Below are 20,804 nucleotides of genomic sequence, written 5' to 3'. Positions count from 1 at the left end.
TTAGACAGATTTGTGAACAATATTTGAGAGAAATGGTGATATTGTGTATGTGGAGAAAGTTTTAGATCTTTGAGTTCATCTCATAAAAAATGGGAGCAAAAACAAAAGTGTTGCATTCATATTTTTGTTGAGTGTCTTTGGTTATAGAGGTGCAGTAGCTTTGGAGAATTCTAGCTTTCCCCACAGTCAGAAAATCATAAATGCCTCAGGAAAGAGATGCCTGAGGAAGATTTTTTTTTTTTTAATGATCTTGTGTAGTCTGAATTATGTCAAACAACAATATTAGGCTCAGTTGGCTCTAGGCTCAGTTGTGGAGTGCCGATTTGATCAAATATTAACACAATCCTGTTGGTATCCAAGAAAGAAGCAAAATTAAGCAAGTAAACTAAGGGGTCACTTTTTTAAGTGTTGCAAGTGGGGAGGCAAACGGTTTCAGACTTTAAAAAACCCTTAATATAGAACAATAAGTGATGTGAAAGTGCTAGCATGATAGTTTTTTCATCATCTCTCCAAATGGCTGTGTTCAACTACACCACTGGTGGTTATGGAAGTATAAAAAATAATTTCTCGGCGTATAACAAGATGTTCAAACTTTATTTTCAGGGATTGCTGGAAAAAGAAGTAGCTAGTTGGAGTCAGTGGCATTCTTTTCAAACCAACTGCATGCATGCTTGATAGTTTGATGGCTGGCCCACTAGCTTGCTAAACTGTAACATAATGGCTCAACAGTTTGTCCAAAGAAATAATTTAATTCTGCAATACACAAGAAAATGTCAAGATGTATCAAAACAGAAACACTGTGCACTTTCAAATACAGTACACAGACAACTATGGAGATGTTCATTCTTGAATTGGAGCTTGTGGTAAATAGTCTGAGTTGCATATTCATTCTTGATCACACAATGCAAATAAAACCAGTGGATAAAGTCCACAAAAAGTATTTGGCACATTTAGAATGATCCTTATGCTTCATTTAACTTTATTTTAGCCGGGAACACACTGTAAAAAAAGACACAAACTCCAATTTCACCACTGCATCTATATGATTATGAAGGTATGCACAGGCCATTAACCAATAGAGACAGTCTTCATCGTATCTTCGAGTTTGGCATTTGAATCTGTTCCATCAGAGCTGTCCAAAATGGTTTGGTTTCATAAGACTTGAATCTGCCTCATTCTGAAGGTGGTTCTGGTTTATTCATTAAATCTGTATGGAAAACATCAAGCATTTTCTGCAATCATTAAACACATGAGGCCCAAGTCTTATCAAAACATCAGTTAAGTATTTTTTACAGTCTGCAAGTGTGTTCCCGGCTTTTGGCACATTTTGCATTTTTGACCCCTATAGGCGATATTGAAAACCTGCAAAACACACAAAATGCAATGTAAACTAATCCACGTCATGCAGCCATTACGACATGCATGTTTTAAAATCGTAAACTTTTGGCAGAATCAGTAGCCGTCTAGTTCACATCATGTCATGTGAATTCTGTAAACAAACAGGGCCTCAAACGTACGATAAAACAGCAGAAATAATTGTGTGCAACACGTTATACAGTACATATATTTTTCCAGAAGTTGTAGGAAGTGATATGATGTGTTTGGTCCCCACTCCTGTGCTCTTGTGCCTGGTTATCCGACTCAAGGTAATGCATAAGATGGCCTACAGTCCTAAGAGAGTCCTTCCAGAAGAAGGGAAGGGGAACCTCGGGGCTCAGTCTTCTTCCTCCTCTTCGTCCTCTACGAGATCTTGGACGGCGCTGTGCTTCAGGCAGGTTTGGAGGTAGTTGACCACAGTCCGCTGGAAGTGCTGGATGCTGCGGGGCTCTCTCAGGATGTGGCCCTCGTCTGGGTACAGCTGGAGAGAGTAATTGGCCTCCACCTTCACCAGTCGGCTCAGGAGCTCAGCACTGTGCTGGAAATGTACCCTCGCTTTGGTCGAAACACACGCAGGTACACAAACATATGTATTATTTAAGAGAAATGAACACAAAATATAATCCTAATCAAACTGAACAAAATCTTACCATCTGCAGTTCCGTGTAGAATAAGAAAGTTCTCTTCTTTCAGCTTGTTAACCTCCTCCAGCACCGATGCAGTCTGAAGACATTTAACATCACACTATGAGTGGTTTAAAGGGTTCACCTAGCTAAAATTATTGCAGGCTATTGCAACAATACGTTACACCTTAAATGAGGTTTTGATTACATTTTATGATCTTCTTGGATGCTTGTCATAATGTTGAATAAAGTTGTGTTATAATGGGAGGTTGCTTCTAATACCTTGGTTGCCTCAGACATATCATAGATGGCAGATGGGTCCACTAAAGACAAATTCAAGGTAATCTTGGAGACTTGCTTGGTGTTAAATTACATCAAGAGACATCCAGTGTTGGAGTCGTTGCTCAAAAGCAATTTATCAACATCATTTGTTACTTCTTTTAAAAAAAAAACAATGCATTACTTTACTTATTTGCTCCCTCCCGAAAGTAATTTGTTACGCTACTTCTCAGATTAATTACTTGTTACTCTGCTATATTGCTTGAGAGACATTATCATGTGATCTCCAGAAAGAATTAGGAAAGTAAACTTTACATTTATCTACATATCAGCACAAATTTCTCTCCTAATAAGGAAAACATACATAAGATCTTCCTGTTATGCTCTTCAATAAAAAAAAAGATAAAATTCGTAAAGGCTCAGTTGTATGTCTAACAGAGTCACGTTGGCACTGACAGTGGACCCTGCTAAGTTCTCCAGCTTCAGAACCTCACCGAGTAAGCGTGTTCCTCCTTTGCTGGAAGGCCGAGATACCTCTCTGAGAAGGCAGCACCTGAAAACAGTGGGATAATTTGTTTTAATGCACAAACTGCCTCCGAGTTTGGACACAATTTTTATACCCTCATTTAATGAATATTTTATGGCATGATCTCAACTCACTGTAAAGCCTGAAGTCAGTTATTGGTGCCACAGCGGCCGTGCACTGAAACAACTTATCTGTTGCAGCTAACATTTTTAGAGTCAAATAACCACCAAATGCCTGTAACAAGATATAAAAAAAGCATTAAAGTGTGCCTCAGCTCTGGGAAGAATTGTGCTTTTAAATTTAAAAAAAAAGTGCTGCAACCTTTCCATAGAGGGCCATCCGGCGATCATCAATATATGGCAGCTGCATCAACAGCCTGTGGAAACATCAATTTTTCAATTAACAGGCTTTATTCTCTCATTTCAGTTGTATGGCCCTATATTGCTGCATAACTGCACTGACTCGACAACACCCAGATAATCTTTGACTCTCAGTGAGCCGAGCTTGCGTGGATCCACAGCGGTGATCTTCTGTCCACGGCCGACCCCACTCCTGCCGTCCACCCAGGCCAAGGCCACGCTGTGTGTGCTGGAGAGGACCTGAGGCCAGTCGAGGGCAAATTCCTCCGTCACAGACTGGCTGCCAGGAATGCCGTCACTGAGAGACAAGACAAACAGGATCAGCTCGTGTGGTGATAGTTGTTAAGATCGAGGAGTACAGGAAAGGTGAGAGGATCATAGGTTGCAAACCAGATGACTAATGAGCTCATGGCTGCTCAGTGTGCTCGTTCAATGACACTTACACAATTATGAGGAGAGGGTGCAGGTTGGCCTCGTAACCCTGAGGTAGAGATAGCTTCAGGTGCAGGTCTAAGAAAAGTAAACAGGGCTTGAACTGTGCATATATGGGTCAGACCTACTACTACATTTAGACACTCTGCCTGACATACATTTGAACCCGTGATCCACAGAGAGAATTATCTTTCACTGTGATTTACAATTACTATCTCAGCACTAAGTACAAGAAACTACTGCTTTGGTTAATACTTAACTGGAGCCCAGACAGAGATATTTGGTAATCAGTGCTCCATTGTGACTGCTGATACAAGATGATCTGGATGAATGCTATCTAGCAAAGTAAAAGCATACAGAAATTTTTTCTCTTTGTTGTACCGTGGTTGTCTGCTGGGAGCGTCCTGAAGAGAGTCTCAGGGAGACTTTTATCCTCCAGAGCTTTAGACATAAGGTTGTTGTCCTCCAAGACCACATATCCTGCAAGAAACAAAACACCACTGTGTTATATTTTAATTCTGAACTTCAAGAGAGAGACAGTAGAGCAGGGGTGTCAAACTCATTTTAGTTCAAGGGCCACATTCAGCCCAATTTGATCTCAAGTAGGCCCGACCAGAAAAATCAGAGCACAATAATCTATAAATAAATAACCACAACTCTAATTTTTTCCTTTGCTTTAGTGCAATAAAGGTAAATTTAAGAAGCTATGTTTTTACAAAGCATTATGAACAACCTGAAATTCCTTAAGAAAAATAAATTCAGTTTCAGCAACATTATGGCTCAGTTTATCATTTACACATTACAACTTATAGATCAGGGTTTCTATAAACGAATAAAACATTCAGTCACAGGTATCCGGAACTGTATGATATAGTATTTTACTTTATGATCAAAACAACAAAAGTCAGACAAAAAAAAAAAAGACAATAATCCACAAAAATATAAAAAAATATTACAAAAATGAGACATAAAACGTCAAAAGCGAGAAACAAAGACAAGACAAACGACATGAAATAAAACAAAAAAAGAGACAAAAAATTAGACAAAAGTTACAAAGCAACAAAAAAATGAACAACTGACAAATGAGGCAAAAAAATTACACAAACAAGACCAAAAATGACAAAAGCGAGAAACAAAACAACAAAAAAGTAGACAAACAAGACAAGCAAGACAAAAAACAACACCAACGATACGCAAAACGACGAATAAAGCTAAACACAAAATGACAAAAAAAAACACAAGTGAGACAAAAAGGAAATACAAAATGACAAAAATTAGAAACAAAATAACAAAAACATGACAAACGACAAATGTCAGACAAAAAACAACAAAAACAAGACAAAATATTACAAAAATGAGACAAAATGACAAAAGAACAATGAGCAATACAGTATTTTAAACAACTTGTCATGGTCTAGAAATTATTTAAAATTTATAGTTTCACAAAGTTACAATCTGGAGTTAATGCCTTCTCTGTAATTTTTACACTTGACAAAGACATCCCACATCGGACCGTCTGGTGGGACAGTTTTGGCCCGCGTGCTGCATGTTTGACACCCCTGCAGCAGAGCATCAGCTTGTGGATCAAATCCTCACCATCTCCAAGTAAAATCGCTCTAACTGAGAGCCACAGACAGAGGGCAGTGTTCACAAGTATCTACTTTCTGGTCGACTTGAATGGATTGCTCTCTGCAGGCTGTCAGGGGAAACTGCAGAAACCGGGTGAGTGTGTGTGTATGTGTGTGTATTATTATACCATTAGTCAGACAAGCAGATGTAACACTCACTGGAGGGGTCCTTTGTACTGTGAACTGTCACTTTAGGGATTCCTGGGCCTGGGGAATTTTTCAAATGACAACATTATAAAACCAACTGTCGGAGTAATGTGAAGCTTTCACATTTATTCCACAAGTCTGAATGCATGGCTGTGTGTCTGTCTGTGAGATTTACCAAGGCAGTAGAGAGTGAAGTGGGTTTGATTGGGGCTGAAAATAGCTTTAAAGAAGCGACATCCGTCTACGAGGTTACAGGAGACGCACTGGCGCTGAAACACTCCATCCATGTCCACACTTAGAAATACAAGAAAAGGGGGTTATTGGCTACACTTAAAAGAAACAGGTCGGTCTAAAGCAGCTTGATTTGCTTCAGGAGCAGGTCAAATGATAGTTTCCTGAGACAGACTATTCAAGCAGTTGAGTTTTCAGAAACAAATGGGGTTCAATAAGGTTAGACATTAAAGTCATTACATAGATTGCTCTGTTAGGCGTTGAGTTTCTAAATGTCCCTCTACACTCCGCTGCTTACAAATTTCATACAGAACTAATCGCAGACCAGGTTTAAACAAACCATCTCCCTTCATCGTGAGCTATCTCCTGAAGCCTAAAGCTATGTAAGCTAATAAAAAGATATGAAAGCCAGAAGGCTGATGAGGGAACAGACAAGTGTGTTTATTACAGTCGAGACCATCAGTCTCAAGTGACTCAGCTCCAGCAACACACAGAGACCTCGTCCACCGAGATGTGATTTTTCTGTCATAACTGAGCTCTTGGCCCGATTAGGATTCACATATCAATGCATTCCTGAGTGCAGCTACTCTTCTGATTGCTTTTTAGAATTAACAGACATGCATGGCCCCAAGATGATGCATCCGACTGATATTTCTCCTAATATTCCACAATGAGCTACACATTATTGGATTTAAGTAGAATACCTTGACAACAATAACATGAATTGTAATAACTTTGGTCATATCTTGATGTCTCATTCAGTACTATCTTCAGATGAAAAATAAACGGAGTCCGTTAGTTTATGACGTTTCTGCAACAATAATGACATTTCCATCAATATCAGCTGTATATTGATGCCACAATGATGACATATGCTAGATGTGACTGCATTTTAGCCACTTAAATTAGCCTCTTCCCTTGTAAAAACTATATTCTTACTCACTAAAACAGCAACTAAAGCTATCACAATTACATTGCATGCGAACAGAAGTTGCATTTCTATATATATATATATATATATATATATACACACACACACACACACACACACACACATATACATACATATATATACAACTTTGATAGTACTAACCAAAATTAAAAACATACATATTTAAAAGATTTAGGAAGTATCAGACAGGTATTTAATCCAACTTGACTTATTTTGGACTTTTCAAACAAATTAAATCCATCTCATAGAGACTGACAAAACACTGGATCTTAAAAATAGACTTAACGCATCAAAACAAGAAAATTAAATAAGACAAAATAAGAGATGAATAGTGAAGAGAAAAGACATTTTAAGCAATAGCCAAAAAAAACCCCAAACAAACAATAAATGTGACTGTTTAAAACATTTTATAGCTACTGCAGATATCTGATTCTTCACTTCCATTCCTCCATTCTTGTTGTTCTCAGTTTCGGATATTCACAGTTTCAAACATTTCAGTCAAATTCTTAGAGAAAACACTCCCCTTTCAGACATCTACAGCTCAGTTGTTGCTAGACTTATTTTTATGGTCAGGTATTCCAAGTGAAAAAAGCAATTTCAGATATCTGTCAGTTGTCTAAAACACACTGTGACAAGTAACACCACCAGTCACATATCCACGACTGGGCGTAGAAATGCAATTGTGGATATCAATGACAGAATTATGTCATTGTCACAAACGCACTGCAGATATTTGCGCATCATAAATCTGAAAGAAAGAATGATGTGCTTGATATCTGATGTGACAGCTGTGGGCAGGAAGACTGTCATTGTGCAAATCTCAAATGCTCATTTTGACAAGAAGGAACTGAAATACGGATCGCTGCGATACATGTCCACTGGAGCCATTAAATGCTAAAATGACTTACAAGATCAGGGTGATTTTTCACAGGGAGGGGTCGTACCTGTAGAGATGTCTGCTCTGTCTGGATTCTTCTGTGCTCAGGAAATAACTGAGGACGAGAGAAACAAACCACATACACAGTCAATTACTCGCTGCTTAGAGCACCGCACATCATATTTGTGTGTCTTAACTTCATCCTAATTATTCTGGGTATCAATTATTCATGACAAGAATCCATCTTCACTGATTTACATACTTCAGCATGTTAATAAAAATCAGCCTGGGATCACTTTTACTTCCTGAAGCAGCATCAGTGATGGTAAATTCAGTCCGTTCGATGTGCCTCGTGGTATCAGTCATGTTGACTATCCAACGCTGCATAAATACTTTAAGATAGAATTACTTGTCTGGAGGCAAAAAGCAGCATCACCCCAAGGACTCTGAGACTGAAAATAACTGACTAGATTTGCAATTGACTTTGCCTGCTAGTCTGCGGTGGTCACACCCCAGTAAATCGTTTCATGTGGGGGTTTTGCCCCCAGCAGGATAAAGACAGATTTAGGTAATAATCTGCTCTGGTCAAGTCCAAGTAATCATTTGTTCTCTTCACATTCAAAGTGATTTCCTTTGGCCCTTTAACTGAGGTTAATGCGACATGTTAAAATAGCTTCTTTAAAGTGATTTTTAATTACAATCCTATCTCTATTGTTCTGATCTAATGAAGGACTTCGCTCTCCAGCAGTTGACACATCTAGACCTTACTCTCAAGAGCTGATCATTTTAATGATGGCCAATGTTCAACTCCACCCCTGCTGTCAGTCGTGTCTTCACAGTAAGAGGCTGAGAGCTGATAAAGGGTTATTTAAGTCGGCTCCACACACTGTGGCTCTCACATACATTTTTCCAGCCTTCTCGTCTAGAGCGCAGAGCGAGGTGACGTCCCAGCTCCCTGATGTCAAGAAGCGAGGAGGGACGGAGGGGATGGCAGGCTGCAGAGAAACAGAGATGAAGAGAAATGTAGAAGCAGTCACAGACACAGAGTAAAAATAGGCGCAGCGATACAGCAAGTTTGTGTCAGAGGGAAATAAAGATAGGTTCAAAAAGTTAAACCGAATAAAGACAGCGATGATTCAGAAAAAGCGCTTTTGAATTACTACGTTTATTCTTGATGTTGGGACTGAAGTCGGGGAGAGACAGGAGAGTTCAAGCAACATACATGAACACAAAGACATGGGCCTTCACTACCCAACACATGCCTTTAATTCTAAATTAAAAGGAGAAAATAAACAGATTTCATTCCCTTCTGCATAGTTTTTTATTAAAAAAAGCACCAGTAAACATTTGTAATTGCCCCGCTTAGGATGAATATGTTGGTGAAATTAATTTCTTCAAAAATGTGAACAGCAAAGGACCAAGAACATGCTAATCAGAGAAATGACTCCTGAGAGAAAAATGTGTTTTAGCAATTGTTTGTATAATTATGGAGGAAATAAATGCAATCAAATTGCTTTGCTAATTAAAACGGTGGAGATAGCGTGGGAAAAGCAGACTTCATCCTCTGTGCTGCTGAGATCTTTAATCACAGTTTTTTTTTATATCCTCCACCCCTGAACAACAGCCACTTTCGTCAGAAGTTAACCGTCCAAAAACTGACCTGAGCTGTAAGACCAGCAACATGGTGAAACTCTCCCCGAGCGCCTTGTTTTGCCGGCAAGATTGTGTAAAAAACAGAGCCGTCTGCTGAAAACAGTGGCACGTCCTGTAGAAGAGTCAAAAGAAAGTCAGTAATGACAAATAAATATAGATCATGAAAAAATGGGTGTACAGAGATGGTAAAATGCAAGCGAAACATACCTGCCGTTGGTTTTGCATTATGTCCATGGTCATTTTGTGTTTCTGTTGATTTCAATTTCAAACAGCATAGAGGAAATTATTAGTCACACCACTTGCAAAACATTTTACATCAACATCGAAAACGAATTTAAATAGCCTTGTACAAAGATCACTTTTCATGTTTATTAATTATTAAAAATAGCAGTAACACTGAACTGTAATCTGCAAGCCTTCACAGAGGGGCCACAGCAATAAAATGCTGCAGTACATCACTGAAAATTCTTCTCATGCAGCAAATGACCTTAAATATTAATCCAGCCAGCAGAGATTTGGGAGCTTAAGGAAATCAATCCTAACTCCCAACACTGTGTAAATGAAGCACAAATTCTATTAAAGCTGTATACTGCAGCAGAGGCCGCACAGATTACTAATGTGGAACAAGCGATGTCCGCTCACCTCTGAGCATGCCCCTGTGGTGGCCTCGCACACGCAGAGCACTGATTGGTTCTGAGCTCGGTTCAGCCAACGAACCGCGAGCCGAGTGCTGCTGATCCAAGTCACCATGGAGATGTAGCTGTCTCTGAAGAGGCGATGCAGAAAATGATACACGGGGAAAGTATTGGAAAGTGATGCAAAAGCATAAAAAAAAAAACTGAAGAGGAAGAAGCAGTGAAGGGGACTGAAATTTGCACGTGTGTAATCATTTCTGACAGGTGGTGCCTGAATCCTTAAAGGTTTATTCTGTTTTCACATTTACTAAGATGTACTACCTGGCCCTGAGGGAGTCGGGAGGCATCATCTCCAGAGTGTGAGCCGGACCGTACAGATTCACCACAAGCAGAGTGACTGATGGGATACTTGAGCCCGCCTGAGCAGATGCAGAAGGGAAAAAAATGGTCAAATAAACTCCTAAACTTATAAAGTCCTCGCAAATCTTTTTAGCCATGCTCGCAGCAAGAGTGTAGGGGCGGCAAAGAGGGTTTATCAGTCAGTTCTCCTCCGCCTTGGTTCAGGCTGACATACAGTCACTTCAGAAACCATTCAGATGGTTCACTTTTAGTACACTTTACTGTGATGCAGATTTAATTGTAAATTAACAAAATTTGCACATTTTCAATCCACACCAAGTCCTTTAACAGCCACTACAGATTTGACTCTTCTTGAGGAAATCTCTACAGGCATTGCAAAACTAGAGTTGGGCAGTTTAGGTAGCTAAATGAGTTTGTACAAAATACAAAATTTATGGTCCAAATATTTTTTTTGCAAATGGGAGATTTCACTTTTAGAAATTTTCCAACATTTCTATAAACATACTTTCCCTTATTATTGTAAAGGTGTAGAATGACAGGGAAATGTTAATTTAATCTATTTAAGATAAAATCTAGTACTCAATCAAAACTGCAATACTTCAATGACTATAAAACTTTTTTGCACAAAAATAAATGAACAAAACTCTGCACATGATGAAGAGGAAAGATCAGCTCTACCTGATGGCAGGAGGAGGAGCTGCTGACGCTATAATGTCTATAAGTATCTAATTGGTAGTTTGAAATAAAGGAGCTGGTGTGTGTGTGTGTGTGTGTGTGTGTGTGTGTTGTACTTGCTACATTGTGAGGACCATTTTCTGCATTTAACTATCAAAGTGAGGACATTTTGGTCGGTCCTCACTTTGAAACAGCCATGTTTGAGGGTGAAGACTTGTTTTTGGAGGAAAATAAATGTCCACATCTAGATGAATTGTAATAAATTAGATTTTCTGATAATTTTTCATGTAGAGGTCATCATTATAATTTCATTCAACATTTACAAAACTAAAGACATTTCCATCATTTCAAGTGGTAAACATTAGTATGCAAACATGCTAAGCTAAGATGGCGAACGCCGTAAACATATCTGCTAGTGAGCATGTTAGTGCAGCATCACGGAGCTGCTTGGGTGAACGTTTTATAACCAGTTGTCACCTTGGGGTAGGGGAAGAGCACATTGGAGGGGTAGAGACCACCTAGGAAGTGAGGTATTTCCATCACAGGTGTAGCAGAGTTATTGATGCTGAGGTAAGCAAGCCGGGCGCCATCCATAGACCACCAGTGGGCTGCATATGTCAAGAGCACCTCCTCTGTTGTAGAAGACAGAAGGTTTTTCATGTCAGACTCATAGCATAACTCTTCTTTTCATGACTGTTGTTGTAAACTAGCCTCAGTGTGAAGCTGGACAGCATCCTACCTTCGTAGGTCCAGTCAGAGAGCCCGTTCATCACATTCTGCTCCAGGTCAGTGGATGTGAGGCGCAGTGATTTGCTGGTCACACTGGGCTTGTAGTAGATATCTCCGTCAAACACATAGGCCTGGCATGAGCACCACAGACAGACAGCACCAATCCATTATCAAAGACAGCAAGGTTGCAGACTTCAGAGCTGGCTGCCGGATTTGAGCAGCGGAAGCCGTCCAAGATTGAATGAATCATTGGCCAACACACACACGAGTGAGAGCCAATACATCTTTACTTGCCAGTTAATATGCTGTAGATGAGCACTGACATAGCAGCAAAAGCCAATTACATTACAGGGGAGGTAGATGAATTATATTATGAGTGTAAAACAACCCCATTATAGTACACTATAGACACTGCGGCTGGAGTTCATCTCATAATGACATGGTACCATTGATGGTATCATGATGTAAATTCTGTCCAACGGAGGACACATTCATACGTAGACGGTATGAGGGGTGTGAAAATCTGCTTATCATATTGGCAGTTTGAGCTGATGCAGCTTATAACACATAGATCCGGTATATGAGTAAGCGCCTCACGTACCAGCTGGTTCCCCTGAGGTCCCCAGGAAGCATACTGTATCACTGCCTTCTCCTTCTCTGGAGGGTTAAGCTCCTGCAGATCCCTGGAACACACACAAAAACTCAGGCGTAAGCCATCCATTAGGGACGTCTGTCCCTTTCGAAGCCCTGTGAGGTCCGTCCATGCCCTGCCCTTGACAGAGCTACTGCACTGCGAGGACAGAAGAGCAAGATGCAGAGAGGGAAAACGAAACAGAGAACGGGGTTGCTTCATGCAAGAGTGCAACATTTTTCTTTCCATATGTCTAGCCACACTTTTATCTTCCTCAGGACAGGCAAACATTTCCCTCTAAGGCAAGCAATGATCAATATTGCAGGTCTTCCAGAAATCTTTTCCAGAATCACTCCTCAGAAGTACAGGGATCATCCACAGCTACCAAAGAGTTGTCCCATTTATAATGCTGAATATGAATCTCAAGCAGTGAAATCTGAAGTACAGCACAAACCTTACGTTGGTATACGGAGCCTGGCAGGAACACTGATGAATGAATGCATGTCTTACAGAAACATGACGTTCTGACTCAATGAGACACACGTTTAGAGGAGGCTTATCAATTCGCAGGTCTGCTTGCATTGGTAACGCTCATGCCCAGTGCAGCCCATGCATTAGCATTCATGATTCCACCTACCCATTAGCCACATTGTAGATAGCATAGGAGGCTGTGAAGGACTGAGAGAAACACCTGAAAGAGGTAGAGGATATCATGCACACAGGTGTGCCGCACATAGCTGTAAACACACATAGTTTAGTGCTCACACATGCTCCTACACATGTATAAATATAGGTAAATGCAAATGAAAGAATGTTGTGAAGGACACTGCTGCGGTCAACCTTATCAAGTCAAAAGCAACAGGCAGCTGTGTTTCCATTCCCTAAGCTCTTCCTAAATCACTGCAAAGCACCGAGTCAAGTGGTCTGATGCTTTACTGAAGTAAAAGCACTAACAGAGCAATTTAAAGTAAAGAATATGGCAAAAAGAAAAGAAACTCTAGTAGATTAGTACAAGCAACAAAAGGATATTGAAATACTGAAGTAAAAGCTCTGTTTTGCTGCCTCTGACTGGTGTGTAATTTTACAGCAATGAAGCATCCATGTATCAGCGGCATGTTACTGGAACGATATTATTCAAAGTTTACTAAACAGAGGTAGATAAATCTGAAGAGACGTTGGATGATTTATAGGAGAGGAAGGAGCGTTCGGATACACAGATCTGTTTCAGTTTTGGGACCTCTTCTCCAATCTTTGGTAGTTTTGCTGAGATATTGGATCACGAACATTTATTGAATTGAAAAAAAAAAAAAAAAAAAAAAAAAAAAAAAAATCACTCTAGTGGAGCTGCTAACAACTCACAGAAATCTGAAATGTGACCCTGAATACACACTGCAGTCAGCAGCACACCAGAAGCCAAAAGGTTGGAAAACTCTAGTTGTATCTACAATATACCTCAACAAAAATATAAACGCAACACTTTTGTTTTTGCTCCCATTTTTTATGAGATGAACTCAAAGATCTAAAACTTTTTCCACATACAAAATATCACCATTTCTCTCAAATATTGTTCACAAATCTGTCTAAATCTGTGATAGTGAGCACTTCTCCTTTGCTGAGATAATCCATCCCACCTCACAGGTGTGCCATATCAAGATGCTGATTAGACACCATGATTAGTGCACAGGTGTGTCTTAGACTGCTCACAATAAACACGTAGTGTGCGGTTGTTGAGGCTGGTTGGATGTACTGCCAAATTCTCTGAAACTCCTTTGGAGACAGCTTATGGTAGAGAAATGAAACATTCAATACACCAGCAACAGCTCTGGTTGACATTCCTGCTATCAGCATGCCGATTGCACGCTCCCTCAAATCTTGCCACATCTGTGGCATTGTGCTGTGTGATAAAACTGCACCTTTCAGAGTGGCTTTTATTGTGGCAGTCTAAGGCACACCTGTGCACTAATTCATGGTGTCTAATCAGCATCTTGATATGGCACCCTGTGAGGTGGGGATGGATTATCTCAGCAAAGGAGAAGTGCTCACTATCACAGATTTAGACAGATTTGTGAACAATATCTGAGAGAATGGTGATATTGTGCATGTGGAAAGTTTTAGATCTTTGATTCATCTCCCTAAAAAATGGGAGCAAAACAAGTGTTGCATTTATATTTTTGTTGAGTGTAACAATGCATTGTATTTGAAACATTTGCTATGTTACTCAGAGTAAAATCTTCATCTTAAAAGTAACCAGTAACTGAAACTATTAATTAAATGTGGTGGAGAGGAAGTGGAAATTAGAATAAAAAGGAATACTTAAGTAATGTACCTCAAAACTGTACTTAAGCACAGTATTGAATTATGAATTTAGTTAAACTTCACCCCTTTAAGTGCTTATTGTTGTATTCTTACAAAATCTGACAGATAAATGATCAGGGCTGCCAGGATTCTTTTCACCTACACGCAAGATCTCCCTCTTATTTTAAGTATCTGTATGTGTGGTGATTATCAAGCGACAGTATTTTAATTTTGCTTGGATTGTTACAAGAGCCAATCACATCTTCATGCTAGATTTCATTTATACGAGCCATTAAACCACTGGAAGCAGTTTCAATCCATATTACATCATTACTGTGATCACAAGTGAATAACAGGAGACTGAATAAAGGAGACCAACACTAAGACACAACATGCGAGAGAAAAGTGCAAAAGCTAAACAGACATTCGCATTAAATGGCATCATTACAGCTAATATCCTTCCCATGAGCTCTATTGTGTCTGGCAGCTGTGTCGCACCTTGGCACAAGCATCAGCAGCTCTGAATAATTCAATTACATGCTGAAGTAGACCAGAATCGATGAACGCGTGCGTGCATATCGTGTTAACCGCGACTGATCAAAGCATTACCTGACGAATTCTTGGTAATATATTGATTTCTACCATTCCTTTTTTTTTATTTTTTTTTTATCCCAAGCAAATGGTTGGAAGCAGCGTATTTGCCACTGGCCTCTGAAGCTTCAGCCCCTGGAAAACCAATCCCTAAGAAATTAAATGTCACATCCTCTATACAGCACACTTAGCAGTGAATTGGATTTTCTACAGTGTCTTTGTCTGTGTTCGAAAATGCATGATAGAGTGACACAGGGTTAAAGCTGCAGGGATAAAGGAGGGGAAATAAATTCCGAGGCTATCTAAATGAAATCGAAATCTGATTGCGGTGTAAAGTCCGAGCATGACGGGGAAATAGTGTGTACAGGAAAAGAGCTGTTTTACGGCAGAATAAAGAGCAGCAAGAACAGGGAGAGGAAGGCAAGAATTGGTCAAACGTGAACGGAAAATGTAGAAAAAGGAGGAAAAAGAATTTTTTAACAGCTTGCAAATTATTTTTTGAGCATTTTAACGCCATAAACATATTTTCCTGTTTTGTTAAATTACAAATATCTAGTAAAATCTCTGAAAAACATATTAATGTACATGGTGACTGTAAAAAACGGGCCAAAAACTGTAAATAGCTTATTGTATTTTTACTTTTAGAGCATTTACCGTTGTAATTCCACATTTTTATTCATAGATATTTGCCATTTTTTGAAGAAAAATTGTGCATAATGAGGATTAAAAAAATGGTCAATAATTCCTTAAAATGTTATTTTACAGATTTATGTTATGGAAAACTACAAAAAAAAAATCAGAGAATAAATTACTTTCCAACAAAACAAACAATAAAAAAAAATGGAAAAAACATACCACAACACTGTAAATATTGTCCACAGCAAGAATCAGATTTTTTTTCAAATGATAAAGTATTAGTACATTTGTGCTTTTAAAATGTTTGACCATAAATTTATAGTTTTACTGCATTTAAATCAGCAAAAAAAACTTTTTAGACCTCTGCTTATATTTTTACTCTTTTACAATTTGAATCTAACAGTAATCCACTGTTTAAATGTGTATTTTTCTGGCACCCTTGCTGCTCATTTTCCTCATTTTTTACCGTCTTGTTTTTTTTTTATCCAGTGCAGAGAGAAGAAGTTAAAGGGAACATCACTCTTTGAGACCGAAGAGGGGCAGCATTGCTGTCAGCACCTTGTCCAATCACTGTTTATGATTTGTTTAGGAACCCAATGATTCTGCTTGCGATTTACCATTATGGGAGCCGACGTTATTGTGTGTTCGTGTGTGTCTGCGTGATGAACAGGCACACAGTGTGAGAGCATCTTGTCTTGGAGAGGCAGAGTGAATTCTAATGTGGCTGCCAGTAACGTATCATAAAATTCCTGCAGATTGCTCTGCTTGTCACCCCTCCTCTTTTACTACCCACCCCTCCATGCTGCCAAAATGGGGGGGTAGGGGCACAACACGCAGATTAAACACTCAGAAGGTAGAGCGGGATAATGTGACAAAGGATATGTATAGAGATTACAACACCCTTTGCATGAGTAGAGATACTAGGATCTATTGTACAATGTGAAACTCACAGTGCAGAGATAATAGCATCCGTCCATCTCAACATTGTTCACAGACATTTCTTAGCCGCCCCACAATGCGCTGCCTTGATTCGGGCACCCATCAGCGTTTGCTGCAGAGTGCGGACACAACTCCCCTGGCATTTTATTTGTCTCTAAACTACACGGTCTTGGCAGGCGCTGGCTCGTTTGCCTCTGCTCATCAGTCCCAGAGCCTCCTCCTCCACTCAACTATCTCACAATCACTCATTTGGAAATATGTTCTCTCTGTTGCTTTGCTCACAACACAGACTCTCAGGCAAACCTGCTTAATTCAAACAGGCTTTAAGGAAAGACATTTCCCTGTAGGAAATCTGCTTTCTCTTGTTCCTCTGTGGCAAAATCCCCAACTCACATCTATGTATACCCTCTTATCAAAATCCATTTATTTTCACCCACCAGGCACAACTCCCCCTACAAAACCTCCTAAGCTAATACAAAACCCAGGGAAGGCTTTTAACTTTACACACAGCCTGCTCATCCATCTCTCTCCACTGCAGCTCTCTCGCTTCCAGCATCTCTGACATTCTTTGATAATCATTCTGATTGATTTTAACTGGGCAGTGTATCTGAGGGCAAACGGTGCATATCCCATTTTTCAACCCCCTCCATCGTGAGTCTCTTTCGCCGCTGCTTTCTGTTTTTCTCTTGCATTCTCTGCCACTCTCAGCAGCGTGTCGCTCCTCTTCTGAACAGCAAAGCTGGAGCCTGGCGCAAACTGCCTCAGTCAGCACAAATCCCCCCAGAGATAGACAGAAAAAAGTCAGAGAGAGTGAGGATGATGAAGCAGGAGAGAGAAGGAGGCAGCTAGAACGGATGGGAGAACGGAGGAATAACCCCCACGCACACAAATTGCCAGCCGTGCACACACACAAATATCCATTTCTAAACAAACACATGATTCCAGGTGGCGTTCCCACTGGGTCCTTGAGTGTGCACACACTCTGAGCATACAGATGAGACTGGACAATTCATGCTGATATCAAAGGAAGTATGCTAATGACACAGTGCAATTGAACCAAAGCAACCCACAAACTGGGCAAAGATTTGAGCCTTTTTTCTACAGAGATATCTGAGACCTGATTGAATACATGCAAACCGCTCAATAATTCAGTTAGAATGGATGCACCATGTGTGACGAATGCTGTAACACAGCAACAGGCTCATTCATTCCCCCACACAGAGAAAATATGATACGCAGTGATTAGAGCAAAAGCAGGTCTCTGAGGGAAAGCCAGAGAGATAGAGGAGACTGAAAGGCTGAACAAATGAGAGTGAAAGAGAGCGGCGAAATCTGCTTCCAGATTTTTAATAAAAATGTGGGTGAAAATGTGCTGAGGACCTTCATTTCATCCTAATTCTGTTTTCTTCCCTTGCTGATTACTTGCACATTACCCAGCCTGCCTGCCCTTTGAGGAAAGAGTCAACTATTTATTAACGTTGCGGGTATTTACAGAGTGAGACGGCTGGTGGGAGGGTGGAGAAACTGAGCGGCGTGGCGTAAAGGCAAAGCGAGCAAAAGATCTGTGTTTTGTCTGCCTCAACGATTATCTGAACCCACCTTACGATTGTGATTCCCGTCAGCTCCTCGTTAAAATTCCCCCCCGAACTGGCAGGGCGATTTCATTACTGCAGCTCCAACTTTACCTCTCCATCTCCTTGATCTCCCCTTCCCCCTTTTGCACCTTACTGCAATCCGCTTCACAGCGATCACTCAATTCTAAACTTTCCTCAAACACCCCCCCCCCCCCCCCCTGCACCTTCAGCCATCAGCCAGTTTAAATATTCAGCTCCTCATGTGTTATCCCAGTTGTTCAGCGGGCGGTGTTACAGAGGTAAAGACTGCTGCAGTGGCAGAAATGAGCTCATACACAGACACACACACATTAACACACACACACTTTCTCCTCAACCTCCTCCTCCATGTTCTTGCTCCTTCTCTCTGTTGTTTCTTTGAGGCTCTGATCAGAATTCACGTCACTGTCGTTCCACAGCCACTAGTGGCCTGCCAGCCATGTGGAGGTTTGCGAGCTGTAAGAGCTGCTCTTTGATATTAGTGGATAATTTATGGCCCTGGATATTTTCTGGGAGCAAAATGCTTGACGCTGCTGTCTGGAATAAATCTTAGCCAACTTGACATTTAGAGAAAACTTACCGGTCGAATGTTATACGCCAACAGGACAAACCTCTTGTCTGCAGACACTTGGAATTTAGTCGTGGTCAGATCCTGCAGCAAAAAAAAAGGCAAGATTAAAGTAGTCACCAGGTTATTAGAAACTTCTATTTCGACTTCTGTGCAAAAAGTCTTGGTCTAGCTCTTCTTTCTGCTTATCAAATTGCAACTTCTTTGGAATTATGTATGCTTTATTACTGTTTTCCTCTGACTTCTATAGGTCTTCAAGGGTCAATTCCTGTCTCCTTCTCCCTCATTGCATTTTCTTTATAAGGCACCTTAGATGCCAGTTTGCCTGTTTCTAACATTTTTGTGAAATCTGAAAAACTGGCAAGTGTTTACAATCCTGTCAGAGTGAAGCGGGAGTTGGTGCATCCTTAGTCTCAAGCCAGATCATTCTGTCGTCTAATTATCTTTCTGCCATAGGGGGAAAAACACTCCGGCTTGTTTGTATTTCTTTATACCAATCACAATCGTCTTAGGCAGAGCGAAGCGAAGGATGCAGGTTTGGAGTTCCCTCAATATAGTGACAGGTGGAATTGTTTTGGTGGAGTATTTGCAGGCAGAAAGACAATCACTGTGATTAAAATGGATAATCCACAAGAAAAGAAAAAAACTAGCAGGGCTGTCTTACTGCACGATCCAAATCCTCTGCAAAACTTGAAATTTTCAGCGTGGCAGGTTGCAGCCTGGAAGTTGTTGCTGAGGGGGAGAAATTCAGCTGAAATGCGCAGCCAATGGCAGACTTATACCCACAGCCTCCTCAAACTGGTGCATCCTAATCTTAATAATTAATAATGTGGTTCCAAATGAAGGAACACTTTCAAGTTCAAGAGGAGGCGTCAAAAATATTGTTTTGTTTTATTCAAAGAGAAAAGTTTAAGCATTTAGAAATAAAAATACTGAAAATGGTTTTCTAATATATTTAGGGATATAACAGGAGCTGACTGAAACGCAGCAGACATGGTGTTGCAAAGGGTACAAATTTGGAAAATGCACTTTTTACTCTGTGTCTGGGGATGTTGAGATCAGTGTTCATGTTCAAAAGATTGTTGCAGTTAAATAAAATAAAACTGAACGTCTTTCTTTGCCCCTGACAGAGAATGTGCAGCAAGACATAGAAAGCTGGGTTTGTTTGCGCACAACTGGCTAACTTTACTGCTTTTTCAAGAAAAACACATTTTTTTTTACTTTTTCCTTAAGAAAAAATAAGAACATTTGAACACTGGTTTATATTTCGCTTAGTGTATTCACCCTGACAATGAGAAAACTCAAATCAAAGACAATTAACCTACTTAGGTCTTCAGAGAGGCTAAGACAAGAAAATTAAACTCAGACTACAGCAAGTTGCAACCTCACAGAGTAACGTAAACTAAACTCCTGTGAATATGTCAGCTCAGTTCTTCATTCTTTTGCTATGAGATGACCCGCAGACCTGCCAGATGACCTCTCACAATTTCAACAGTTAGCCTAATCATTTTAAAAGCTGAATTCCCATTTCAGCGAGCTTGTTAGCCGTTAGTTGCAGCAATACTTCAACATGGCACCTTATTGGTCAGGAGAAGCTGCACTTTACGAGTGCATGGATGTCTGTTGATTCGGTTTGAGGAATAAATCTAAACATAACCAAATTCTCAATATGGACACTTGCAACATCCAAATCACAGGAGCTAACCATTATACATGATGTAGCCCACAGAAGAAATCTCATCTTCATTTTTACTTTTTTTCAGAGAAGAAAATGCAAATATTACCACTCCCACTACAAATGTGACTCATATCAATGTTAAAATGATCACAATATGATTATTTTTGCACATCATTGAGCCCTACTGTGGAGGCTGAAGGAAATAATCAATACAACTCACTGAACCGACTTTCAAATGGTTTAGACTGTTACAAATGCAAAACAAGTATTGGACATCTGGTTGAACGAAAAATTTCACACCAAAATGCTTCATCTTTTGTAGATAGCAGCAATTCAATACCATAATATAAAGAATATCTTAAGTAATTAA

The 20,804-nt window shown here is 40.0% G+C and overlaps 1 protein-coding gene across 1 annotated transcript; it reads right to left on the bottom strand.

The window, feature by feature from the left end:
• Positions 1–573: 573 nt before the first annotated feature.
• Positions 574–13,547, bottom strand: LOC110960203 (inactive dipeptidyl peptidase 10). Its single transcript, XM_022207359.2, has 20 exons — positions 12,752–13,547; positions 12,085–12,166; positions 11,494–11,614; positions 11,232–11,386; positions 10,041–10,138; positions 9,727–9,850; positions 9,292–9,333; positions 9,092–9,196; positions 8,335–8,426; positions 7,499–7,546; positions 5,547–5,665; positions 5,384–5,431; positions 3,978–4,076; positions 3,608–3,674; positions 3,268–3,462; positions 3,127–3,181; positions 2,940–3,039; positions 2,774–2,832; positions 2,028–2,100; positions 574–1,932 (listed from the first exon to the last, which is right to left on the bottom strand). Exons 1-20 carry the CDS (start codon positions 12,847–12,849, stop codon positions 1,715–1,717), a joined length of 1,998 nt encoding a protein of 665 aa, XP_022063051.2. The 5' UTR covers positions 12,850–13,547; the 3' UTR covers positions 574–1,714.
• Positions 13,548–20,804: the final 7,257 nt, after the last annotated feature.

The sequence above is a fragment of the Acanthochromis polyacanthus genome, chromosome 6 (genome assembly GCF_021347895.1).
Source record: "Acanthochromis polyacanthus isolate Apoly-LR-REF ecotype Palm Island chromosome 6, KAUST_Apoly_ChrSc, whole genome shotgun sequence".
In the NCBI taxonomy this organism is placed as follows: Eukaryota; Metazoa; Chordata; class Actinopteri; family Pomacentridae; genus Acanthochromis; species Acanthochromis polyacanthus.
This window is presented reverse-complemented; position numbering and strand designations above follow the sequence as displayed.